At 34.9% G+C, this 27,621-nt stretch overlaps 1 protein-coding gene and 1 long non-coding RNA gene across 32 annotated transcripts in view; both read left to right on the top strand.

Moving 5' to 3' along the window:
- The window catches only part of HERC4 (HECT and RLD domain containing E3 ubiquitin protein ligase 4), a 129,599-nt gene that overhangs the window by 4,108 nt on the left and 97,870 nt on the right, over positions 1 to 27,621 (top strand). For 20 of the 31 annotated variants that reach the window (XR_014076486.1, XR_014076487.1, XR_014076492.1 and 17 more), the window contains one exon: positions 26,300 to 26,459. The exons of 3 other annotated variants lie outside the window; for them this stretch is intronic. Coding sequence is in view for 13 of the 28 variants with exons in the window: in XM_081568907.1 (XP_081425033.1) it covers positions 26,300 to 26,459 (160 nt within the window). In the remaining 15 variants the exon portion in view is untranslated. Of the gene's footprint in view, positions 1 to 2,922; positions 3,056 to 26,299; positions 26,469 to 27,165; positions 27,196 to 27,621 lie in introns of those variants that run through there. 8 more of the 31 variants (XM_081568923.1, XM_081568924.1, XM_081568927.1 and 5 more) reach the window with 3 other exon arrangements.
- LOC145537914 (uncharacterized) lies at positions 5,650 to 8,789 on the top strand. Its single transcript, XR_014076496.1, has 2 exons — positions 5,650 to 7,476; positions 8,174 to 8,789. It is a non-coding gene; the product is annotated as an uncharacterized LOC145537914 (long non-coding RNA).

Genomic DNA, 27,621 nt, shown 5'->3' on the forward strand with positions numbered 1-27,621 from the left:
TAAAATTTACTAAGGTTTCAATTCTTTAAATGTTATTTACCATCTATTCTGTGTCCAAGAAAAGGGTGTTAGACACTGTGTGCTGATAGTATAATGTCTTAGTACCTGGAACAGCTTTTAACCTTATAGATGAGGTTCTGAGAAACTTAACTCTCCAGAAGAGGCTTCTTTGTGGTCATGTTGACATTGTGATGATTGCATTGTGACCTTTGTATCACTTGTTTCATCCTGGAACCATTGTTTGGCAATATAAAGTTGGGAGAGTGGGTTTACCTAAGTCTTGATACCTCTTTAGGATTGCCTTATTGTTCAGAGTATGTCACAGCCTATGGGATAGAAAAATGAAAGGCGTAAACTTTATCATTGAAAAATTTAGAGCCTAGGTTGGGCATTAAGGCATACGTAAATGAGAGATAACTAGAGAGAATTGAAATTCTACATGATGTGGCATGTATTTTGAGACTAGGAAGTTTAAATGATGAGAAATGTCATTGGATAGAATTGAAGATTTCTGGGAAAAATGAAGTCTTAAGTTTAATTCGATGATTGATCACATAAATAGCCAGAAAGTAAATCTGGAGCTGAAATAGTTTAGCCTTATAGGAGAGCGTCTTTATCCTGAGAAAAACTTTTATTACTAGAAGGTCAAATTAAATGATGTATTGAAGTGTACCAAGTTACATAGGTAGGAAAAGTAAAATGTCAAACGGAGGTAGTTGCTCCGAAAGGGACTTAATCTTTTAACCTCAGTTTTGATTTAAAGGGGTTGGGTGGAAAATGTAATAATGTTTTTAACTAAAATTATTTCCCTTTGAAATAATTCCTTAATGATTTAAATGTGCTTCTTCCCTAACCATTTTTAAAACATTTGTGAGTTTGAGAAATGAATTAGAAGATTTGGAGGTTTTCTTATTTAATTCATTTTTCAAGTCTCCTGGGAACAGAATGAGTCTGGTTGAATTTTAGGACCATATAATAAACATCATTCACTTCATCAGAGCCTTAAACCTGAGTCATGAAGAAAGCAAACAGAGAGCTAAGAATTGTTTTCTTACAGAGATTCACTTTATAAGCATACTAAATATTAAGGAGTAAAAGGGGAAGAGGTGGCCTTATTCATAGATAAGCTATTTTTGAGAGGCATGATAACCTACTGGAGGACTCTCCCCTTACAGTGTAGTAAATAGATTTGTCCTGTGGCCTGTTGGGAGAAGTTTCCGTTCTGGACATTCTAGTAACCACTTGGGGAGAGTTCACTGATTTCCTTTATTATACCAAGAAGACAGATTAAGTCCATGTTCATCTTCATTCTCTTGTATATGCATATTCCTTGCTATCACTACTACTACTTTCTGAACTATTTGCAGAGAAGTGTATATCTATTTCACTTTCTTGTATATATTTTTCCTTCATAGGAATTTTTTAAACCTTTTAAAATTTAGAACCTCTCAATTTCCTCCTTAATTCATAGCTAACAGGTAGATAGTATATTTAATCTTCAAAGTGTTAGGTCAGTCCACCTAAGTAAAATTGTTTTATTTTTGTACTTCTAAATTTGCTTCTGAAATCTTAAGATAGCATTTAGGAAGTATACTTTTCTTATTAAGATTATTTACTGACTCACTTTCTAGCCATAGATAAGATTTGGTGTCCGTGGTCCTAAATATATGTTTTACACATTTTTGTTTTCTGTTAGACATAGTGCTAAACTTTTACATCCATAATTAGCAAATAATGTGATAGTTATGTTAAAATGACTGTTTAAATAACTTTTTATGGTGTACCAAGTTCTTTCAAATGGATTATGTATCTCTTTTAATCCTAACAGCAGTCTTTCGTATCAGCTGACGGGTGTTATGGTCCTCCTTTTTCAGATGAGGAAGCTGAAGTTAAAAGAGTTTAATCACTAGAGTAGCAAACATTAGATCACTCTAAATTCTGTGGTTTTTATCTTTATCCCACAAAGTTTTGCCCCTGCCATGTTTAGAATGTAGAGGAATATTGATTCATCTAGGAGGAAGCTAGTTTCCATCATTATTTTAATGTAATTCTGAGGGCTTTAAAAAATCTCTCAAAAATTACTATTTTATAACTAAGGTTATACGGTGAAGACATCACGTTTTATTATCCCTCCCTAGTCCCTTCCCTGTATATAAATTCAAAGTGAAGCCATTTTAGGAACCATGTAAGAAGGTTGAGAATTCTGTTTCAGATATAATACTCCTATCAGCACAAACTAAAAATTCGAATATGTGTATTTTATTCTTGAACCAAAGACTAACTTCATTGCAAAGCCAGCAGTAGATAAAGTTTTGAATAGTATGAGAAAATTTATTATAGCTTGTGCTCAACTCTTCTACAGAAGATAAAAATATTATGAGCATTGATTCTGTTTTTTTTGTGTCCCTAAATGGTAATTTCTGCTGTTGATCATTGCAATGAAAACACTTTGGTCATATAGCAGTAATTTGCTTGCCTCTCTTGCTTCTTCATTTCCTGACTTGTTTTCTCAGTTCATAAAGCATAAATCCATAAATGACTTCCTTAAAAAAAGTTGAAATTTTAAAAAAATATAGGAAAATATATATATAAATATGGGAAATACAATTATTCACATTAGAGTATATTAAAAATTCTAAATTATCCCATATATTGCTTAATGAATCAAAGCATATAATACCAAAGAAGCTGCTTTATAACTCCCAATTTTCACAATACTTTCTAAGGAAGAGAAAAATGTGGATGATATAAAGACTTGAAAAAATGATTACTTGGGTCAGGAATGGAGGCTTGCTTTGGACGCTTTACTATGAGAAACGTTAGTGTCCCAAGAGTCACGGTGTCGAGGGTAGGAAAAAAAATCATAATGCAAACAGTTGACTACTGTTAGAGAGATGTATAATAATACTTTACTTTGTGTAGGACCCTACATCTGAGGAATTTCAAGAGCATTACACAATAACTCATGGTTCCTTTCAAAATGCTTGTGACACAGTTTGCAAGAATTATCCTCATCTTAGGGGATAAATTTACGGAGAAATGGCAGCACAAGTTGGTAAGTAACTTGTCAAAACAGCAGGTGACTGGTGAAAAGCTATAAATTGAATCTGAAAATTTAAGTGTCCCAGTCTCCTACCTTATTCACTAAATTGTGCTTATGTTTAAAATTATTTACAATAGTATATTCTATTTGAGGCAGATCAAATTCTAATGCACAGATTGTTTTTATTTTTTTTGCCATTCTGTTGATGGCTTATTGAAATGAATCATTATTTTACCGAGATGCTTGCATTGTGATACCACTTTGGTACTTCCTTATAACCGTGTGTGGTATGAAGAATATTTAAACCAAGGAGCAAAAACTTAACTGTGGTAACACCCAGTTCTTTCTCTTTGTTCTGGTATATATCATATTCTGTATCCCTTTGTGCTAATGCTATGCTGTGCTACTATCCAAGGTCCATAGTAACTGTCTGGCACAACAGATTTGGTGGCTAACATTGGAACTTTGGATTAATTACATCGTATCAAGTCTACCATAGTATCTCTCTGTAGGATGCATTGGTTTGGAGAATGCTTTATAAAACCATTAACCAGTAGAGAAGCAGTAATAGTAGTAGATGCCTAATCTGAGCAGTCTAACAAATAGAAGCTTTTTAAAATGATTTGGAACCAATGATTTTGTCTTTGTGTTTGATATGTTAGTGTTTTTATCTGATTGGAAATGGAACCACATATTTTCCTTGAAAGAACAGGAGTATGGAAGATTTCAGTTTCACAGTTTGAGCAGTTACTAAGGATTCTTGTTACAAACGGCAGCCTAGGTGGTCTAGTTTCCATTGCCTTTGAATAAGTACAGTCTGTGTCTCAGTATCCATGGAGGATTGATTCTAGCACCCTCACAGACACCAAAATTCATGGATGCTCAAGTCCCTTATATAAAATGGCATAGTGTTTGCATATAACCTTTGCATATATTGTAAATCATTTCTGGATTATAGTACCTAGTACAATGTAAATAGTTATAAATAAAGTGTAAATGATAATGTAAATAACTACTGGCATGGCAAATTCAAGTTTTGCTTTTTGGAAATTTCTGGAATTTATTTTCCCCCAAATGTAGTTGACCCTTGAACAACATGAGTGTTAGGTGTACTGATCTTCCATGCAGTTGCAAATGCCCATACTGTTATCTTTACCTTAAAAACAAATTGAAGTGACTCACCCAAGGGCAAGAAGCAGAAACAATTTGTATAGAATCAGAAATCAAACCCTAGTTTTATGATTCCACCTACTGTGATCTCTAATCGAACATAAACTTTTCCCTACACTTAAAGATCTGTAAAATGAAAATACGAGTATTTATTGAAGTAAACTCATGTATAAGTGGATCTGTGCAGTTCAAAAACATGTTGTTTAAGGGTCAGCTGTGTTTTCCATCCACATGTTGGCTGAGATGAGGAACTCGTGGAAAAGGAGGGCCGACTGTATTCTTTGAGTTTTATGTCCCCAGTATGTCATAAGAGTGTAGCACTGTTGTAAAAGGTCATTTTTCACAAACCTCATGTATTTTTAAAATTGTTTTGAAGAAATAAAGTCTCACTTCATAGATATTAAATTTTCGTAGGCAAAAGGTGTATCAGATATGTGAGATACATATTAAAACAATGGAGGAAATGTATTCAGCCATTGTTAATAGGGTTTCTTTGGACTAGGATTGTGTTAGTAAGTAGAAAAGTGGAAATCATTAATAAATAAACCATGTTAAAGGTCCCATGGTTTTCTCCTTTCAGTTTCTATGGATTTTTTTTTTCCATGCTGATGGAATTTAAAAGGCAATAATTATTTTTATATCTTGATGAATCGTTATGGTTACTTTACATGCAAGAAAAAAATCTGTGCTGAGTATAATTGTATTATTGGAGTTAATTTGGTTAAAACGGAAATTTCTTGAATTTTGATGGCTTTCTTTAAGCCATAATATTTTGTTTACATAAATTACTCGTTTTTCTTCAGTTCTAGCACTGCAGAATTTTATTTCAGCTTTTCTAGGCCATGAAGAAAACATTCTGTAATCCTTTAGTAATGTGTTTTTCACATTACTTTAAAATACCTTCTTTCTTTATTAATATCTAAGTTTAGTCTCATTTTATTCTTTTGCTGGGTGTCACTGTTTTGAAATAACACATTTTTAGTTTTTGATGGTTTTATTACATATTCTTGGTAGTGAAATCAGGAAATATAGGGAAAATAAAAATCAACCGTAATGCCATCATGCACAGACAAATACTGCCATCATTTGACAGTTTTTCCTGTATTCATATATTAATATATTTCTGATTATGGACTGGGAATATGTTCTTGTTTCTCAACTGTTTTTCAGTAATAATTGAATAACAATTTAGTAAGTATTTCTCTATGGTTTTAAAATACCATTTTAAAATGGTATTATGGTTTGGGGATGTTGTTAATGATTATTTAACATTTCAGTATTTAAATATACCAAAATTTGTGTTCTCTTATTTTCTGGAATTTGTTTCCAGATTTTTGTTGTAAGTAATGCCACCACGAACATATACATCAATTTAGTCTTTATTTCGGAGAAAGCAATGGCAACCCACTCTAGTACTCTTGCCTGGAAAATCCCATGGATGAAGGAGCCTGGTAGGCTGTAGTCCATGGGGTCTCGAAGAGTCGGACACGGCTGAGCGACTTCACTTTCACTTTTCACTTTCATGCATTGGAGAAGGAAATGGCAACCCACTCCAGTGTTCTTGCCTGGAGCATCCCAGGGACGGGGGAGCCTGGTGGGCTGCCATCTGTGGGGTCGCACAGTGTCGGACATGACTGAAGTGTCTTAGCAGCAGCAGCAGTCTTTATTTCCTTCCCTGTTTATTTCTTAAGGAGAAAGAACATCTTTAATTTTAGCATATCTAAAAGCAACAATAACCATTTATTTTTAAAAATTTAACACAGTTTTGTCTCACTTGACAAAGTTGATAAACTCATTAGAAAATATTTATAAATGAAACTTTAAAAATGTATATTATTTGATAAGTTTCTAAGTGTAATGTGATCATTATCATTTAAAGATCTAGAAGGGAAGAATTCTTTTAAGTGCATAGGTAGAAATGCATGTAAAATATGCTGTGTTATAAATGCATAAACAGACTGCTGTGTCGAGATGAACAGTATAACCCTTTGGGATGGAGTGGATTGTAGATGAGTTTCTAAAGGGAAGATAGCATATGAACTGGGAGAATATATAGTATTTCAAGGAGGAAAGAATGAAGAAGAGTGCTTTATAGGTAAAGCACCTCAAATGGAAATAGGCAGATAGGAGGCCTATTGAGAGAATAGTAGTTCAGTTAACTGAAATGTCTGCGAATAGTGAGCTAGAAGCTTAGAAAGTAAAATTGAGGTCAGATTATAGAGTTAATGAAATTAGGGAGCCTGAATTTAATTTGGTAGATATCCTTTGGTATCTGTAGTTTGCAATGGGTCATATCTGGTTTTTATAGAAGGGAGAGAATTTGGAGGTAGAGAAATTAATTAGACTAAGAGAGTAGCTCTTTAAAACAAGAAGGGAGCATGAGATTAGAGAGACAAAGAGTGGACAGGCTTTGGTAACCAGATGGAAGTGAATGGTAAGGGTAAAGGGAAGAGCCAGGTGTGATCCTTGGTTGAATCATGAATAGAAATAGGGAATCCTGGAAGAGGAGGAATGTTAACTGTTTTATTTTAGGAGGAGAGAGAAAAGATTTGGTGAGGTGAATTGTGTTTTGAACTTGGTAACAATATTTAATCAGTAAATTCAGTACTGTAAGTGAGGAGAAACAATAGAACTAATGGCATGAAATGTTTTATTTTAAATTTTGTTTACTCTTCAGTTCATAGTAGTTTAATGTTCTCCTTGGTTCCAGCCTTTCAAGAATAAAGTACCTAGCAATATAACACCTTTGTAAATTTGAAGTAATCTAAATGGTTGCCTGCTCTATTTCATCTGTTTTGTAAACTTGAATTTTTATATATAGATAAAATTAAAACGTTTATATTTGTAAGGTGCCATTTGATAGACTGCTTATTTGAGTTTTAGTAATAGGTTCATTTGCTTCATTTAACTGACAAAAACCTATTAGTTAATTATGTCTGACTTTATGATTTCCAGATTTTATTGCAAACAAAGGTTTTGAAGTCACAAGACGTCACATAGAAGTTGTGAAATAGTTGAAAGCAGAAATAGTTTTAACTATTAATTGTGTGTGTGCTGGCATGTAGGCAAGAGCCCCTGAGAAATGTGCCTTCTGAGATAATGATCTTGCTTTTGTGAAAGGGAAATGAAAGTGAGAGAAGGAATAAAGTAAGACTAAAAGAGACCCTAAGCAGAATTTGGTTGTTCCAGGTCTTAGCTGTGGCATGTGGGATCTAGTTCCTGCCTAGGAATTGAACTCAGGCCCACTGCATTGGGAGCCCAGAGTATCAGCCACTGGACCACCAGGGAAGTCCCTACCAGGTTTTGATTTCAGAAGGAGAGCTTCTGAAAACAACTGGAGGAAATTTTGGTTCTTTACATATAAGTTCTTTGAAGGAGTTTGTGATGGCTTCTCATAGTTGATCCCAAGTATTTATGAATCAGCACATGTATACGTTCTGATTTTTGATCAAGGTATTGGTCAAGTATAGATGACATAACTAGACTATCTGACAAGAATGAACTTCATGGACCTACACTTACTTTTTGAAGAGTAATTAGGTAAAATTCTGAAAGGTTGCTGTTACTTCTGCCTGAATCTAAGATTATTTCTGCACTCAGCTGGGGAGCTGAGTAAGCATCTGCTACTAGGAGTAAGGGGGGAAGGAAACACTTAGAAGTTAATATGACAGTGTAAAGGGGGGAAGAAAGATACTAACCTCATAGTTGGAGAAACTTACTAATGAGAAATATTATTTAGAATATATTAGGTACTAGGATGCGAACATTTGAAAATAACGGTAACCACCATTATGTGCCAGGCACTGTGCTGGATCCTTTATACATTATCCGAAAGTATTAAATCCATCCTGCAGAGTACAGTTAGCTTAGTTTTATAGGTGAGGGAAATACAACTTCAGGAGGTTAAATAACTTGCCCAAAATCAAAATTAAAACCATAGGGACTTCCCTGGTGGTCCAGTGGCTGAGACTGTGCTCCCAAGGCAGGGGGCCTGGGTTCAGTTCCTAGTCAGGGAACTAGATCCCACATGTCACAACTAAGACCTGGAACAACCAAATAAATAAATATTAAAAAAACAAAAAAACATCCACCTGGTGAACACCGTAAAGGAAATCTTTGACAAAATGGAAATAACCTACTGAATGGGAGAAAAGATTTGCAAATGATAAGGCCCATAAGGGATTAATACTCAAAATATATATATAAAGAGCTCATACATTTCAATATCAAAAAGCAAACAACTTAATTTAAAAATGGGCAGAAGACTTGAATAGACATTTTTCCAAAGGAAACATCCAGATGGCCATCAGGCCTGTGAAAAGATTCTCTACATCACTAATCATCAGAGAAATGCAGATGAAAACCACGATGAGTTATCACCTCACACTTGTCAGAATGGCTACAATCAAAAACACCACAGATAACATGTTGGCAAGTATGTGGAGAAAAGGGAAGCTTTGTACACTGTTGATGGGAATGTCAATTGTTGCAGTCATTGTGGAAAGCAGTATGGGGGTTCTTCAAAGAAAGAAGAAAGGACTACTGATTCTACTCCTGGCCATATATTCAAAGAAAATGAAAACACTAGTTTGAAAAGGTACATGTAATCCAGTGTTCACAGCAGCATGATTTACAGTCACCAATATATGGAAGCAATCTAAGTGTCTATCAACAGATGAATGTATGAAGAAGATGTGTGTGTGTATACACATACACACAATGGGATGCTACTCAGCCATGAAAAGAATGAAATTTTGTCATTTGCAACAACATGGATATACTTGGATATTGTGCTTAGCGAAATAAGTCATACAGATAAAAACAAAAACTACGATCACTTCTATGTGGAACTAAAAAATAGTGAATATAATAAAGAAACAGACTTACAGATACAGAAAACAAACTAATGGGGAGAGGGAAGAGGGGGAAGGCAAATAGGGTGAGAGGCACTAATGTGTGTGACATAAGCTATAAGGCTATATTGTGCAGCATAGGGAATATAGCCAATAATATAATTTATATATAAATTATATTTACATATACTTGTATGAATAGACATTAACATAGTTTATAATAATCATAAATGGAATATAATCTTTAAAAATTGTGAATCACTGTTGTAAAGTTGAAACAGATAATATTATAAATCAGCTATACCACAATTAAAAAACAAACCAAACTTAGTGGAAAGAAGGTCCAATTAGATGTCAGCAATCAAAAGTCAGTACTTAACAATAGCAAGAAAAAGGTACAACTACTTAGGAATTACCTAAGAAATGTGCAACACCTAGAATATGAAGAAGACTTGAAAGCACTTATGAGGGATACAGAAAGCTTCAGTAAATGGTAACCACGTTTGTGAACAGGAATGCTTAACCTACATAAACCTATCAGTTTCTCTAAAATTAATGTAATTTAATGTGATCCTAATAAAAATACCAAGTGATTTTTTTCCCCAGGAACTGGACAGATTGATTCTCTAGTTCATATAGAAAAAATAAACCAGAGTAGCCAGGAAAATTGAAAAATAAGAGCAGAAATATATATATATATATAGTTAATAGCATGTTTTAATTTTAAAACCTTGGTAGTTAAAACTGCCCTACATATGGACATTTAAAACCAATAAAACAATATAGAGCCCAGACATAAGCATGGAGAAAAAAATTCAAGTAAGAGATATTCAATAAATGATCTTGGTATAAGTAGGAGCATCAGCTAGTGAATAGAAAAGTTGGATTTACCTCATGACATGTATGTATGGGATAAATTCCCGATGAATCAAATATATTTAAATGCAAAGGCTATAATGATAAAAATGTGCTTGAAGAAAACATACACTGATTTTTAAAACATTATTTTGGAAACTTGTGAGGAGGTCCTTTTGGCAAATTAAGTACTCATCCTCTGTGCTGTCCCTCTCCTTGCCCCTAGTTCAGAAATTGCAGTTTTCCCTGTAGGCCACATGGGAGCCATGATTGAAGACATTGGGTTCTGTCTGAAGAGTATTTAAGGTTTCCAATAAAATGTACATCCCTCAAAAAAATTGTTTTGTTGGAGTCAGGAAATACTTTCTGAATTGTGAATAGGCATAGAAAAGGTAAGTTGCATGGAAGTAAAAATAATTTTGCTAGGCGGAAGTCACTGTAAACAAAGGTAAAAGACAGGAAAATATGTATAAAGTTTAATATTTATTAAAATCAAAATGTAAATCTCTGAGATATAAAGCACTTCTAAAAATTGATGCGATAAAAACAGAATGGGCAAAGGGTAGGAACAGGCACTTCACAGAAAAGTATATACAAATGACTTTTAAACCATGAGTCCTCTTCAGCCTCATTCATACTAAGAGAAGTGCAGAAGACCTGTGAATGACTGGAGTACCATCTCTGCAGTGAGGCTGTCAGTAAATAAGTGTTCATAGGTTTTTACAGTGGTTATTTTGCCATCATATATCAGAATTACAAATGTACTTACCCTTCGAGAAATCCAGGAGTATAGCTGTTTATTTGATAGCTACATTTGTATATATACAGAGTGTTACTACAGCATTGTTTATAACAGAAAAACATTAGAAACAACATTATGACTGTCTGTGTGTACTAAGTTGCTTCATTCGTGTCTGACTGTGCAGCTCTGTGGACTGTAGCCTGCCTGGCTCCTCTGTCCATGGGATTCTCCAGGCAAGAATACTTAAGTGGGTTTCTATGCCTGTCTGCAGGGGATCTTGCCAACCCAAGAATCAAACTCACATCTCTTAGGTCTCCTGTATTGGCAGGCGGGTTCTTTACCACTAGCACCACCTGGGAAGCCCCGATAGTGTTGTGTGTTAGTCACTCAGTCGTGCCCGACTCTGCAACCCCATGGTCTGTCCATGGAATTCTTCAGGCAAGAATACTGGAGTGGGTTGCCATTCCCTTCTCCAAGGGATCTTCCTGACTCAGGAATCGAACCCAGGTCTCCTGCATTACAGGCAGATTCTTTACCATCTGAGCTACCAGGGAAGCCTCTGCGACAGTCTGTTGGGAACTGGTAAGATAATTCAGTCAATGTAATGTAAATACTATGTAGTTAGGAAGCGAATGAGGGAGGAGTTGGCACATTATTATAAGATAAATTGAGTGAAAAGAGCAAGGTGAAGAACATTGTGTGTAAAGCTATATTTTGGATTAGAAAAAAGATGTACTTGCTTATAGATAAATTTGCTTATAGATACTCTTGCCTGAGTACTGGAGTGGGCTGCCATTTCCTCCCCCAGGGGATCTTCCCGACTCATGGATTAAACCCTGGTCACCTGCATTGCAGGCAGATTCTTTACTGTTTGAGCCAGCAGGGAAACCCAAATAAAAAGAGTAGGCTCTGGAATTAGAGTGCTTTGGTACAAACCCTGTACCCTTTTAGCTATGTTATCTTGGGCACTTATCTTTTACTTTTTAGCTATGTTATCTTGGGCACATAGCTTAGTCTTTTTGTGTTAAGTACTCTCCTCTGTAAACTGAGGATAATCATGCCAAGGGTAGTTGTAGGAATTAAGTGAGCTATCACACTGAAGTGCAAAGAACAATGCCTGGCATGTGGAAAATGCTCAGTAAATGTTTTCTTGAAAGAAAAGTAAGCCTTACATTGAAGTAGCTAATATGCTGTTTCTGTATTTGCTTTGAGATAGACAATATCTTTTTATTTATAACTGAAACTCAGGCATTTATTCAACAAAATATCTACTTTGTCCTAGATGTTGTGCTAACCATAAAAGTATATACTTCTTTATGTTTAGTTTTCATTTACCTTGTTGAAGCTCATATTAAAAAGTTATACCCAAATTTTCCCAAAATGTATGTTTATTTCACTTAAAGGTAGTGTTGTATTGGAGCAAGATATAAAATAAATTCCTTTACTGTTAGAGTTTAAAGATACGTGAAAAAACAGATTTTTTTGTTGTCTTGTGAGAATTACATAAATGATAGAAGTTAGATTCATTGTTTATTTTCAAAAGTTTAATGAAGAATACTTAATTAGAAGATTTCTTAGTCTGTTTAGGCTGCTACAACATAAATACTATAGTCTGGGTAACTTACACAACAAACATATTTCACTTGGCTTTTGAGTCTGAGTAATCCAGGATCAGGGTGCTTAGATTTGTTATCTGTTGAGAACTTGCTTCTTGTTTCACAGATGGCCATCTTTTCATTTTGTCCTCCTATGGCAGAAGGGTGAGGGAGCTGTCTAAGAAAGGACACTAATCTCATCAATGAGGGCTTCACCCTTATGATCTAATTACCTCCCAAAGGCCTACCTCCTAGTACTGTCACATGGGGGGATAGCATTTCAACGTGAATTTGGAAAGCGGGGGCAGGACAGAAGTACTCAGTCTGTAACAGAAGGTATACTTTGTGTACTGGTAGTTTGAGGAACAGACACTTAAATCATTTTTTTTTTCCCTGCTTATTCACACTTTGAAACCTGCCCATCCCAAAGTGATAAGCAGCCTTTTAAATTGAAAATAAATGCATTTGGCTGCAGCTTTCTATGCTTATTTTTGCATACATAATTATTTTAATACCAGTATGCCTAAATTTATTTGCTTAGTATATAAATAGGCTGTTAATAAAAAATGGGGCATTTGCTGCTTATATTGTGCTTGCCTGTGGGAAAAATTTATACATTAAGAAAATCAAGAAACACATAGACATTTCTGAGATTATAAAATGTGAAGATATAATGTGGAGCTTTAAAACAAGAAGATGTGGAGAACAAAAAAGGAACAATTTAAATGGAGACCACTGTACTGTGAGTTAGCTGTCTCCAGCTCTCGACAACAAACTGCTGAAATACCTTCTCTTCCTTAAACCCTGGGGCCCTTAGTTTCCTCCTATCTCAATTAAAATTCTTTGTTTTAGTTTAGATCATTAGTAGTCTATGCAAGAACGGTGGCAGTAGCTTTCTACCTGATCTTCCCATTCCAATCCATCCATCTTTAATCTTTCTAAGGCATATTTCTGTTTTTGTCTCTTGAATATTGCCCAGATCAAGTGCCATCTCCTACATCTCCCTGGTGTGTCGTATAAGGACTTAAGTCATATATTTTGCACAGTATCTAGCACAGTTATCTGTCATTCATTAAATTAGTAAGTTGCATTGCTATCTTCGTATTATGTAATTATTTGGGTAAAAGTCTTCTCTACCATATCAGTTACTGCCGGTTAAACACCTTGTCTTACATATGTTTATCACAGAAGGAACACAAGGTGTTGAATGAACACAATGACCATTTTGTTGGATGTGCCATAGAAAGGGAGGAAAGTTACAGTTAAGACTCTTGTTTTGATAAGTTTGTGGTCATCAGCTACTTTATAATGAAAAGTTTAAAATTTATACCTGTTCTAAGAATGTACATATTGGAAGTGGTAAGGTAAAGTCATTGTGGCTGTAAGGGGTAATGAGAATGAGGCTTGGAAGAAGTTGATTATGCTCACTGATTCTAGAGAGAGGAGGTCACTGCATGCCACACAGAGCTGAAGAGGAAGATACACCAAGGTGATCAGGAGGCAGAAAAGAGCTCAGGGGAGATCTTAAGACTGTAGCCTTTATTGAAGTTTTCCAGGAAGAGGCAAACTGGGCAGAATAAACAGTTGAGAATTGACTAATTAATTCTTCCAGGCTCTGTTCTATAGGATAGGTTTCTTATTTCCTGGTACCTGGTTCTGGGATGATTTAAGGTAGGGGAAATTCTGGTTGGGTGTGTGGGAATTAGATAAGGATATAGTTGGTGGAATAATCTTTGGTTTGGTCAGTTTGCGTGTGGAAGGCATGTTGGTAGGCAAGTTATCTTTAGGAATTAGCCAGTTCTGAGAGGGTTTAACTTCTGGTGTCTGTAAACCCTTCCCCCCACCTTTCCTATGTCATCAACAAGAATAAAGAAAGTAAGAAAATATAGTTAATTGTCTCTGAGATGAATGAATTCCAAATACACAGAAAGAATCTAAGAAAACACAGAACAAAAAATCCACCAGTATATTTTGATGGTTCATTCTTGCTGGTCTTAGAAAGAGATTAAAGCAGCTATTTGGTTGATGTATTTATATTGGGGTCTTTTTTTTTTAATTGTAATCTTTATATTTTAGTTTTACTTCTCGCTTCTGGTTCAGAGCAATTTCAGCAGTTCCTAGCCATCCAGAAAGGAATCCTGAAGAAAAAATATTGTGAAACCCTAGTACTTTTACAGTTTTAAGTATATTTTGAAAGTAAATTATTAAAACATAACCCTGTTGTTTAAGTATTATAAGCAAAAGGACAGTTCAATAGGGAAATGTTTATATCTTAGTGCCTTTGAAGTAGGGATGATGGTACACCTGCCTTATTGTGTTATGAGGATTAAATGAGATTAAATAAAGTGCTTAGCACAGTGCCAGGCACATAATAAGTTCTCTGTTTATGTTAACTGTATTTCTGTATGTAGACAAGAATGTGTAAAAGGGGGGTATGGATTTGTAAACATATCCATTATAAAGAATTTTTTTAATCTAGTTAGTTACATCTCCATATGAATATTACTGTGTGCTGTCAGCTAAGACATGTAAGTTAATGAATATTTTGATTTTATCAGAAAACTTACTAAAATGTTTTCATGACAATGAGTTTTACCATTCCAAATTCCTATTGATAATTATCGGTAATAATTTTAGAGAATAAGCATTTTCATTAAATATTTTATGTTTAGGCTTTATTTTCTTAAATTTTTCATATTTTATGATCATTATATGATTATATTAGTGATCCTTTAAAAAGTGTCAGTAAACAATTTTACTTTAGGAGTAGGGAAATAACATGCCTTGAGTGAAGTAGCCATTTGGTAATTGGGCTTGGGCCATTTGGTAATTTGTTAGCTCTGTCACACAATTAGCAATATCATTATTTATTAAAGTAAAAGCATTCTGAATTATTTATTGGTGTTAATTCACTAATCCCAAGTAGTTAACGTCTTCATCTTTTAAAAAATCAGAATCATAAAATGCATCAACTCACTTTCACTTGTTCAGTTAAACAGTTGAAGAACCATGAAAGAAAGAAAACCACTGGTAGATAATCAGTGTTGACAATTTAGTATTTCTTTACCCAGTCTTTTTTATTTTAAATATTTTTGATTTATCTGGCTGTGCTGAGTGTTGCTGCTTGGGCTTTGCTCTAGTTGAGGTGAGCAGGGGGCTACTCTCTAGTTTTGGTGCACAGGCTTCTGATTGCGGTGGTTTCTCTTGTTACAGAGCATGGGCTCTAGAGCATTCCAGATTCAGTCGTTTTGACACGTGGGCTCAGTAGTTACAGCTCCGGGCTCTATAGCCATTTGCTCAGTTGCTGTGGCACACGGTCCCAGTTGTCCTTTGGCCCAAGTTGTCCTCTGGAATCTTCCCAGACCAAGGATTGAACCTTTGTCTCCTGCATTGGCAGGTGGATTCTTTACCACTGAGCCACCAGGGAAGCCCTGTTTTTCCACTCTTTTCTCTGCATGTATACTGGGCTGTGTGTGACATATTTTTATACACGGATGCAATTATGCATTACCTTTTAAATTTCATAGTATAGCGTTTTGTGAACATTGAATTTCTAGAGATAGATATTAAGTGTGCTTTGAATTGCTTTATTCAGTAGGGAAGGGGGAAATCTATATAGCAACTAGTGAAGCATGGTAGGCAGAGGCTTTTGAAACTTAAGCTCTGACTGAATTAAACATTTACTAAGTAATTGAAATGGAGGTTCTTTAAGTTAGCTTTTCACCCAGTATATTCTTCTGACCTCCAGTTTTGTAGTTGTTATTATATGACTGTGCTTGTTGCTATTCATAGCTATTGTTTTTTAGACTCTGATAACTTGAGCATAAAACATCAACCAAGATTTTTGCTCTGTGTAAAACATTGACAGCTTTGCAAATTCTGTTGAATTCAAGTTTTTTTTTTAATTAAAAATATAGATAGAACTTCATTCAACTCATATACCATATTAAGAGTTAAGATTAATTGTGGCCTTTGGTTATGCTTGGTAATTGTATGTTTTATACCAGATAGTCCCTGATTTATGAATGAATTGTCTTTAAAAGCTAAATTTTTCTTTGCTCATGGAAATAGTGCTACATGTCATAAATAGGTTTTCAAACCAGTCTTTAAAACACATTATACCTAAGTATAATATTCTATCAATAATTATATTTAACCTTTGTAACATTTTCTATAGAAAAATTCATTGAAGTTTTACATTTGGGTATTAGAATTTATCTCCACCCATCATCTATCCTGGCTTGTTTGGCTCTCTTGCTTTATTGATTCCACAAAGCTTAGGATAAATTTTTGTGAGCAACATTTAACTTAACTATATATCACATTTTAAATAATACTTGACTACTACTGTCTCTTAGAGAAGAAAACATCAATCTGTGTTTGTTATTTCCCTAGTATTTTGATTTTGGGAAACAGAGGACATTTGTTCCTATGGGGTTTGGGTCGTTTATAATTTGGGGACTTCCAATATCTTAAAAAAAATTCTTTTTTTCTAATTACTGAAATAATACATTTCTATAAGTTTTTAGAAGTTACAGAAGTGTTTTAAAAAGTAGAAGTCACTTTTTCCCCTGCATCCTAAAGCTTGACTACTACTATTTTTTATATTTTCATAACTTTATACCCATATTAAAATACATAGTCCTGTACACATTACATAAAATGCTGTGGTTTGCATTTTCATTTAATATGTTGTTATCTTTTCATGTTATACTGTATAGACATTCTAATAGAAGCACCAGTTTCTGTTACATGGATATTCCATATTTATTTATGTACCTGTTACTGGAAATCACATTATTTCCTGTTGTTTCCCCATAGGAAAGTTTCTGGGTCAGAGGACATGCATCTTTAGAATTGTAATACATATTGCCAACTTGTTCTCTCAAAAGCTTTTTTCCCTTTTGCACTTGTATTTAAAGATTGGTTAGAGAAGTGTGTCTTTTGCCAACTTTGAAAAATTGTTTGGCATGGAAATAATGTAATTTGAACTATTAATAGAAACTTTAAATTTCAAAATCAAGTTTATCTGTGATTAAATTATTCAGAATAAGTTGTTTATTTCTTTGGACCACTTTTAAAATACAGATGGTGCTACTTGGCTAACTTGACAGGAATGTTTTGAACCCAAAAATATTTAGGTAAGTGTATTTGTTTGTTTGGTTTGCTTAACAAAATATCACAACCTGGGTGGCTTAAGTAACAGAAATGTGTTAGCACAGTTCTGGAGGCTGGAAATCCAATATTAAGGTGTCAAGTAGGGTTGATTCCTCTTTTGTTAGGACACAAGTCAGATTAGGGGCCTACCCTGCTCCCATCAGACCTCATCTTAACTGATTACAGCCTTGATGACCACTTTCCCAAATAAGGTCACATTCTTGGGTACTGTGGATTATGACTTTCAGCATATGAATTTTGAGGTAACCCAGTTTATCCCATAGCAAGATTTTGAAATCTGTAGATGAAAGAGAATACAGAGTAACATAATGTATTTTCATTCAAATAGCTGTTTTAGAATTTTGAATAAGATGCAACTTTTAAGAGAAGTTTGTTGTGAATATGTTACTAATGGATCACCTTTATAACCAAAACACAACTCATTTTTTACTTACTGTTTACAAGGTTTCAAGGTTCTCAGAGCATGCTATTGGTGATTATATCTTGAAAGTGAAAGTCGCTCAGTGGTATCTGACTCTGTCCAGGAATCTCCAGGCCAGAATCCTGAAGTGGGTAGCGTTTTCCTTCTCCAGGGGATCTTACCAACCCAGGGATTGAACCCAGATCTCCCTCATTGCAGGCAGATTCTTTACCAGCTGAGCCACAAGGGAAGCCCAAGAATACTGGAGTGGGTAGCTTATCCCTTCTCCAGCGGATCTTCCCACCCAGGATTCTTTACCAACTGAGCTATCAGGGAAGCTGCTATTATCAGGTTAAAACCCATTTAGCAAAAGACTTTTTTTTTTTTTTAATTTTATTTATTTATTTTTGGCTTCACTGGGTTTTCTCCATTTGCGGTGACTGGAGGTTAGTTTTGTGCTGTGGAGCATGGACTCTAGATAACCGGGCTCCTGTAACTTTGGTGCATGGGCTTAATTGCCCCCAAGGGATGTGGGATCTTCCCCAAACCAGGGATCGAACCCGTGTCCCCTGCATTGGCTGGCAAATTCTTAACCACTGGACTACCAAGGAAGTCCCTAGCAAAAGACTCTTAATAGACCATCTTGTGTATCTTGTGATTGGTTGTCTAGGAAGAAGTGTTTATGTATATTGTTATTAAATCAGAATGGATCACGGTCAGTCAATACTCATGGAGCTTTTCATGGTGATTCCTGGACATGAACATGCAGAGCTGCAATACAAGTAGATTCCCAGCCAAAGCAGTGCTTTGCCTTCCTGTTACAATATGTCCTTTTTACAATATATTTAGTGCCACATTTTTTGCATTTTTGCACCTTTTATTGGGCAATTTTACTGTTTAAAATGGCCCCTGTGCATACTGCTGAGGTGTTGTCTAGTGTTCCTAAGCACAAGAATGCTGGAAAAAATTCATTGAGGCATGAGTTTATGGTGTTTTGGCAGTGAATTCAGTGTTAATGAATTACAATATGTATTAATTAAGATGTCTTTAAATGGAAACACAAAACAAGGTTATGAATGATTGATTGATAAAGTGTTGTGATAAGAGATTTGGAGACTTGTAGCAACCTAAAGGAGAAGGCAATGGCACCCCACTCCAGTACTCTTGCCTGGAGAATCCCATGGATGGAGGAGCCTGGTGGGCTGTGGTCCATGGGGTCGCTAGGAGTTGGACACGACTGAGCGACTTCACTTTCACTTTTCCCTTTCATGCACTGGAGAAGGAAATGGCAGCCCACTCCAGTATTCTTGCCTGGAGAATCCCAGGGACGGCGGAGCCTGGTGGGCTGCCGTCTATGGGGTCGCACAGAGTCGGACACGACTGAAGCGACTTAGCAGCAGCAGCAGCAGCAGCAACCTAAATGTATTTTCTCTAGGGGCAGTGATTCAGTATTGGGTAAATAAGTATTTGTGGTGACTTTATGAAACATAACTACTGTGTATAATGAGAATCTGTATTCCCAACTAGACTAAAATAAAAAGAAAATTACAAGTGGAACAGTGGTGGGGTTTCTTAAAAGGGTGGTGCAGTGGTGAAATAAACCATATTTAGCATTCTTCTTTTCATATATTGTGCAGAGTTTTAAATTATCTTTCAAGAAAGTGTGAAAGAAGTTTGGAGTCAGTTTTTGTCATTTTTATTTTTCTCTTTTTGTACCTTTCATTAGCCACAGTTGAGAATGAAAAAAAAAATTTTTTTTTCTGGCCATAATGGCAAAGAGAAGAAAACTGACAGAGGAGCATGTTCATAATTACAGGACAGATCAGAAGGTGAATGTAGATACACCACTGTATGAATATGGTGAAATTAATCATATAAGTGAACTCTTAAAAGAGTGAATTCTGGAGATGATACTTTACATGAATTTTCACAAACTCGAGAATTGATGAACATGTTTGTTAGATCTCAGAGGAAATAGGTTGTTCTTACTTACCCAAATGGAAGGATTTTGTCATGTAACGTTTTACAGTAAGAACCTGAATCTTTTGCTAAAAGGATGTGCAACCATATTCTTTCTTCTTTTATGATGTTTGTGCAGCAAAATGATGTACAAATGAAAACTGGCATTAGGTTAAACATTTTAATTGGTTTTTATAAATCTAAGAATGACAGTGTTTTGGATTTATGGAGCAAAGATGGCCTTTTTCTCCTTAGTGAAACGATGTACCATCAGTTTTCAGAAATACTGCATTTTAACAGTGCAAGAAGAACCAGAAGTAACAGTGAGCTAGGACCTGTTAGATTTCTATTTGGAGTATATCTGCCTGACAGGATTTGCAGGATGGATATGTTACTTCTCTCTATTGCTTTATCTTTTTTGTTTTTGCTCCTGTGTCTGAAAAATGTTTTTTTTTTCTGCTTTTCTCAAGACAGTCTCCTACTCTTTTAAGTTTTCTTTGCCCCTTTCTGCCTCCCCAAACTAAATGTTCCTTTTTTCTTTTCTTAAAGAGAAATATTGTGTACTATAAATACTGATATGAACAGTGTTACTTTTCTCAAACTTTTTCTGTGAACATTTTGAAGCATAAAGAAAAGTAGAAGGAATAGCACAGTGGCCAACAGATAGCATTTTGCCACGTATTTTTATCTGTATGTATTTGTAGTTTTTAAAAAAATACCTTTTTTCTGAATTATAGTCAATTGTAATAATCATGTGCTACTTTAAACCTTTCCCAGCAAGTTTAGCATTGTATGTTCATAATTCTGACATCTTCCTGTAGCTCCCATTTATCAAAGGAATAATAGTTCTTTTTAATGGGCTTGCTTGACATGTTCTTCTTTGGTTTTCTGTCCTCTTATATATCCTCCTTATATTTCCATACTCAGCCTAAATTAAAGTGAATTTAATTCTCACTTTTTCCTCCCTTTTCTGTGTTCTTTGGCCTTGAAAGGCAAATGTATTCAACAGCTTGATGATTAAAACTTTAATAGAGTTAGCATAGTACCTAGTATATAATAAACACACAACAAATGTTAACTGTTTAGGTTTAGTATGAGTTGTTTGTTTGTTTGTTTTCTCATGCAAGACATCAAGCCAGATTTTCTAGTGAATTTTTTGGTTTGTTTTGCTGGATTTATTTATTCCCCCTTTATTCTTGCTTATCATTGACTATCTTTGCAGGCCATCTTGTTCCAAGCATTCAACCAGAATTTGTCCTGAATGTGAATGTCTCAATTTAACATTGATCTGACTTTTCTAGCATACTGGGGCAAAATGGTTGAGCCTTTTCATTTTGATTGGCCATTTGGGGGAAAAAAAGTAATTTTTAAAAATTGTACAGAGAACTTAGCCGTTTGTATATTTGTTGTCCGAAAAGCCTGTGTTAAGTACTTTTCCCAAGGCATATAATAGTTATTCATACTCAAAATAGGTATCTTAGTAATTTGATGGGGCTCAAATTCTAAGAGAACCAGTTATTTATCTTGAGTTTTTAGTGTGTAGAGAAATCTTAAAGAGCTCAGTTAAGTTTTAGTGAAAACATTGGTTTTGATACATTGCTTTAACTATTTTCTTTAATGTTTAATTTTAAAAATTGTTCAAATTTGAATAGAGAATATATTCATGTGGTTCAGAAATCAAAATAATATAAATAAATACACATTGAGAAGCTTTGCTCTTATATTTGACCACCCTATTTCCCTCTGTATCCACATCCCCTGTAGGTATAATAAACATAGGTAACTGTGACGGAAAATAACAAATCATGTACATATTTCACATCTTGAATTTTTTTGTCCCTTGGTAATATACCCTTGAGATCTTTCCACATCAGCTTGCAGCATTTCCTCTTTATTTTTCAGAGCATAGAATCCCAGTGTGTGGACAGAATCCTTTATTGATGGATATTTGGAATATTTCCAGTCTTTTGTTATTTTATACAGTACTGCAGATATATGTAAAAACACACATTCACATACATGCATATTTGTATATTTGTATGCCTCTCAGGTGGCGCTAGTGGTAAAACAAAAACAAAAACCCGCCTGCCAATGTAGGAGACATGAGAGACTCAGTTTCGATCCCTGGGTCAGGAAGATTCCCTGGAGGAGGACATGGCAATCCACTCCAGTTGGAAGAATCCATACCTTCCCTGGAGAATCCCGTGGACAGAGGAGCCTGGCAGGCTACAGTCCATAGGGTCACAAAGAGTTAGACACAACTGAAGTAACATAGCACACATGTGCACCTAGATTCTCCAGCTGGGGCCTATATAGACAAAGGACAGATGAAGGAGGAGAAAAGTAAAATAAGTTTGTTGCCTTGTGTTCACATGCGTTAGCACTCAGTAATGAGTAACTCAAGGGGATGGTAGAACATGGGCTTATATAGCATCTTAAAAGAACAATAAATAAGAGAAGTAACAAGATGAAAAGGACTTTTTTGAGTTTCCCAGTTGGCAATTTGGGGAAGGTAAATGTGTGGGGAAACTTAAGAAAGATAAGGGCTCTTGAGTAAAGATTGTTACATAGTTTGTACTGGTGCTGTCTCTCAGCAGTAAGGGTCTCCAGTTGTCTCCAGTGATTAACTCCTATCCTTCTGGTAGAGAGGAAAGGCAGGACACCTCTACAAATTTTCATCCTGCTTTTAGGCACGCTGCAGGAGAGCAGAGAGCTTTTCTTCTTAGTGGCCTTCAGTTCAAAATAATCCTTATGCCAAAATGGCATATTTTGAGTTGGCATATTTTGCTGCCCTTTAGTACACAGATGTATCTGTAAGCTAGATCTGGAACCAAAAAGTAATTGTGTATGTTTTGTTAGGTTTTGACACATTTTTTTTTTCATAAAGGTGGTTCTATTTTGTACTTCCACTATGAATGTACAAGAGTGCCTTTCCCCCCAACAGATTGTTATCTGACATTTGAATTTTACCAGATGAAAAATGTTATCTTGGTGTATGTGTGTTGTTATAAATAAGCTTTTTAACAAAGTTACTTCTTAAGAGCAGTTTTAAGTTCACAGCAAAATTGAGCAGTAAGTACAGAGAGTTCCCATGTACTCTGTACTACACATATACAACACCCCCTCGCCCCAACTATCCACAGACTGTACCACAGGGGTACATTTCTTACCATTAATGTACCTATGTTGACACATCATATCATCCACACTCATAGTTTACTGTAACATTGTCTGTGTTGTACATTTGATGGGCTTGACGACTATATAATGAAATGAGCCTGCCAGGCTCCACTGTCCATGGAATTCTCCAGGCAAGAATACTGCAGTGGGTTGCCATGCCCTCTTCCAGGGGATCTTCCCAACCCAGGGATTGAACCTGGGTCTCCTGCATTGCAGCCAGATTCTTTACTATCTAAACCACCAGGGAAGCTCACTTAGTATTGTATGGAATAGTAATAGTATCATACAGAATAGTTTGAGTACCCTAAAAATCCCCTCTGCTTTACCTGTTTATCCCTCCCTCCCTTTAAACCCAAGCAACCAGTAATGTTTTTACTGTCTCCAGAGTTTGCCTTTTCCAGAATGTCAGATGGTTGGAGCATACATTTTGTAGCCTTTTCAGATTGGCTTCTTTCACTTAGTAATATGTATTTAAGTCTCCTCCATGTGTTTTTATGGCTTGATAACTCATTTCTTTAGCACTGAAAAATATTCCACTGTCTGGATACACCACAGTTTATCCATTCACTTACTGAAGGACATTTTGGTTACTTCCAAGTTTTGTAAAGAATAAAGATGCTATAAACATCCATGTGCAGGGTTTTGTGTGGACATAAATTTTAACGTCCTTTGGGTAAATGTGAAAGAGCACAATTGCTGGATCATATAATGGTATGGTTTGTTTTGTAAGAAACTGCCAAACTGTTTTCCAAAGTATCTGTACCATTTTACACGTCCATCATCAGTGAAGGAGAGCTGTTGTTGCTCTGTATCCTCACCAGCATTTGGTATTGTCAGTGTTTTGGGTTTTGACCATTTTAATAGGCTTATAATGGTAGCTCATTTAAATTTGCAGTTCTGTGTTGGTAGATGATGGCTTGCCATCTTTATGTCTTCTTGGTGTGGTGTTATTTCAGGTCATTTGCACGATTTTTTAATTGGGTTGTTTATTTTTTTATTGTTGAGTTCTAAGAATGTTTAATATACAGATCTATTTTGGTGACAGTCTTTTATTAGGTGTGTCTTTTGCAGATAATTTCTCCAGTCAGTGGCTTGTCTTCTCATTCTTTTGATAAATGTAAACTTTTGTAATCAAATAGAGAACTATACAAACTAAAAGTGTATGGCTTTATGAATTTTCCAAGTGAATGTATTGTTGACTTCTCAGTGTAGTTTGAATTTTCATTTCTCTCATCAATGAATTTGACATTTTTTCATAGGATTAAGAGCCATTTCTATTCCTTTTTTGTGTGGGCAATCAGTTCACATCTTTTGCCCATTTTTTCACTGAGCTTCTGCTCCCCCCTCCTCCTGTTTGGTCTTTAAATATTAGGGAGGTTATTTTTTTATTTGATGTATGAACAACATTTTCCCTCTTTTTTTTTTTTTTAATCAGTCGTTTCAGTTTGCTTTTGGTTTGTTTTGCTGTGTTTGAAGAAGTAATTTGAATTTTCTCCCAACAGAGACATGGCATCTCTTTCTCTTTCTTCACATACTTAACTTAGCGTCAGTGTCTTCCAAAATTCTTCCTAGTATCTTTTAAAAGTATTTCATGTTCCCCTGTTGCCTTTTGTATATCTTTACCTTTGCCTTTAATAAGACTCCTTACCTCGCTTGTTTTTCTATAGACTGTAAACTCCTTGAGGACTAGAACTCTGTTTTATCTTTCTCTAGTACTTAGAGCACAAGAAGTATACAGTAAATATTAATATTTGGCATAAATGATTGTGTCCTCTTTGTTTCTTGGATTTTTGGTGTCTTTGATTTTACAGCAGTTGATATCAAATTTAAGTACTCTTACTATATTATTGTTGAACCAGCCTATATTGTTGAACCAACCAGTCTTACTCATCCTTCTTGTCATCCTCTCATTTTTTGCTCTTTATTCCATCTCCTATGAGGATTGTTCTGGAGAGACGTTGATTCATTTCAGGGTCCTCTGTGAAAGATTAACGAATCTTTTGCATTTTACTTCTTTCTTCATAATTAAGATTTAGAGTGTTTTGATGTAAATAAATGATACCATACTTTTAAGTCCTTTTGTTTTCTTAGGAGGAGGGGCAGTATGTTATATATGTTTTGTTTTCGGATGTTTCTGCAATATAATTTTATAAAAACATGTATATATATAAAATATACACAGAAAAGTGAGAGATTGATATAGTGAATTACCATGTACTGTTTATCAACTTCACGAATTACGAACTTATAGTATTTTAAGGTAAGTACTTAAAAAGACATATCATTAGAGTTATACAAATTCTTAAGGCTATCTAAGGGCTAACCTCCCACCCCAAAATGCAGAATAAGTAATGCAGGTGCAATTTGAATTTCTCTGTTACTTAGAAATTCAAACTTCTGTGATGTATTCTGTCTTATTATTGAACAGCTGTATTTGTAGACTGAGCTAAAATGTGCTTCTGAGGAAACTCTTATTGGTTCAGTTTTTGCAGCTCTGTGAAGACATAGGTTTATTACTAGGCTAAAAAAGGTTAATTTTTTTTAAAGGTTAATTTTAAATGATGTCTTTAAAAATAACTTGTGTACTAGTAAAAAACTGATAGTGCACATCTTAAAGAGACTAAGGAAGCAATTTCATTTTCTTTACTAATTTGTCAATGACTATTGACAGTGTTATGAGGGCCGATATTTTAAATTAATTTCTGATTTAAAACTTGAACATACTTTAACCACATGTGGAGTTTTTATATCCTTCACATTAAAATAGCAGCCCATAAACTGAAATCTGTTTGTTATGGTCACATTGCTTTTCAGTTCTCTCCTCAGCATATCTAGTAGATACTTTATTTATGAGATCTGTAAAGAATTTGTTTCCTATCAGAAATTGCTAATTCATATTACTTCATTTGTTTCAAAATCACTCCATAGTAGTATCCCATATGGTAATACATATGTTGGTTATGATTTTATTGTCAAAAAACAGCCGATTTATTCAAATAATTCCTTTTCAGCTGGACTCCTTTTATTGGTAATGGTTTTGAATGAAGAGCAATTCCCGAGAAAATTTTTATATATCCTTAATTTCTTCCCCCAAATATTCAAGTTACTTAATAATCTGAGTTGATTATGCCCTGTGATGTATATCTTTATTTACTACAGTGAAAATTTTGTGTGGAATGTGTTTGTTAGGTTTTGTAGAATAACTAAATTACAGTCTGTATTTCAGCATTTCCTTAGCTTTTTTGTACAAGGTGAAGACTATAGTTTTATTCTTATTAGGAGTTTAAAACTAGAACGTAATGTCTCTGTTTCTGATTTCTGTAGAGCAGGTTGTTGCCCTGGATGCCCAAAATATTGTAGCTGTTTCATGTGGAGAAGCTCATACATTAGCACTAAATGACAAGGGCCAGGTGTATGCTTGGGGTCTCGATTCTGATGGACAACTTGGCCTGCTAGGATCAGAGGAATGTATCAGAGTACCCAGGTAACAAAGGTGACCGACAAGGGGTCTTTAACAGTCTTTTATAATAAATTTGTTATCTAAATCATTCTGCTTACTACTGGGCATTTAAGAGTTGACACACAATTACTTCTCCCCTTTAGGCTCTAAAGGCATTTATTGGCTAGGTGCTTGCCTTTAGTTTGGATTGAATGCTATTTTTTGTATATTTCATGTTTTCTCCCAGATTATGTATGTTTGTAAAGAAAAGGGGTAGAGAATGCATACTTTATTATCAATTTTCTCTCACTGAAATTTTTAAGTGGATTAAGACTAAACCATTAAGTATTGGTTGATTGTATGTTTCTTTCTTTTGTTTTTTTAGTCTTTATTGTTTTTATTGAATGTCGAAGTCCCACATGCTTAGAGTAAAAAGAATAATTCACTTTCTACATTTTTACATAACACTGACCACAATTTAATTTATGCTAACCACTGATTCATCATAGGATTATTTCAAAGTTTAAAAATAAGCAGTGCTTCATCAATATTGTAGTTTTACAGAATTATGTAGGGCATAACCATTGCTTTAATATTAAAAACTGTAATCCTGAACATAAAGATTTAAAGAAGAATATCCAGTTCTTTTGGATACATAATTAATATACTAACTCATGCTTAGTGTTTAAAATTATACAAATTCTTGTCTCCTTAAACTCTGTTTTTTTTTTTCCCCTGGTAATAGTTACAGGGACAAAAGAGAACTCTCTAGGGAACCAAGGTATTACACTAATTTTAAATTTATTCCAGGTAGCATTTTTATAATGTACACATTTAGATATTTTGTTTTTAATTTAACATTATTGTTTGCTTTGGCTTAAGAAATAGATAACTACTAGGATAAGAAATTGGAACACAGGAAATAACACATTTCAGAACAGGAGGGAATTCCCTGGCAGTCCAGTGAGGACTCCATGCTTTCATTGCTAAGGGCACAGGTTCAATCCCTGGTCAGGAAACTAAGATCCCTTAAGTTGCATGGTGGAAAAAAACCAAAACAACCACAAAACAAAAAAACAGAACAGAGCCCTTATTGGAAATGACTTTTTTTTTTAAAGTAGGGATGGTAGCTAGTTCCTTCAATAAGCCCATATCCTTTTATCAAATATATATATATGTATATGTGTGTGTGTGTGTATGTCTGTTG

This window comes from Giraffa tippelskirchi, chromosome 2 (genome assembly GCF_054371585.1).
Source record: "Giraffa tippelskirchi isolate mGirTip1 chromosome 2, T2T-mGirTip1v1.2.pri, whole genome shotgun sequence".
Classification (NCBI taxonomy): domain Eukaryota; kingdom Metazoa; phylum Chordata; class Mammalia; order Artiodactyla; family Giraffidae; genus Giraffa; species Giraffa tippelskirchi.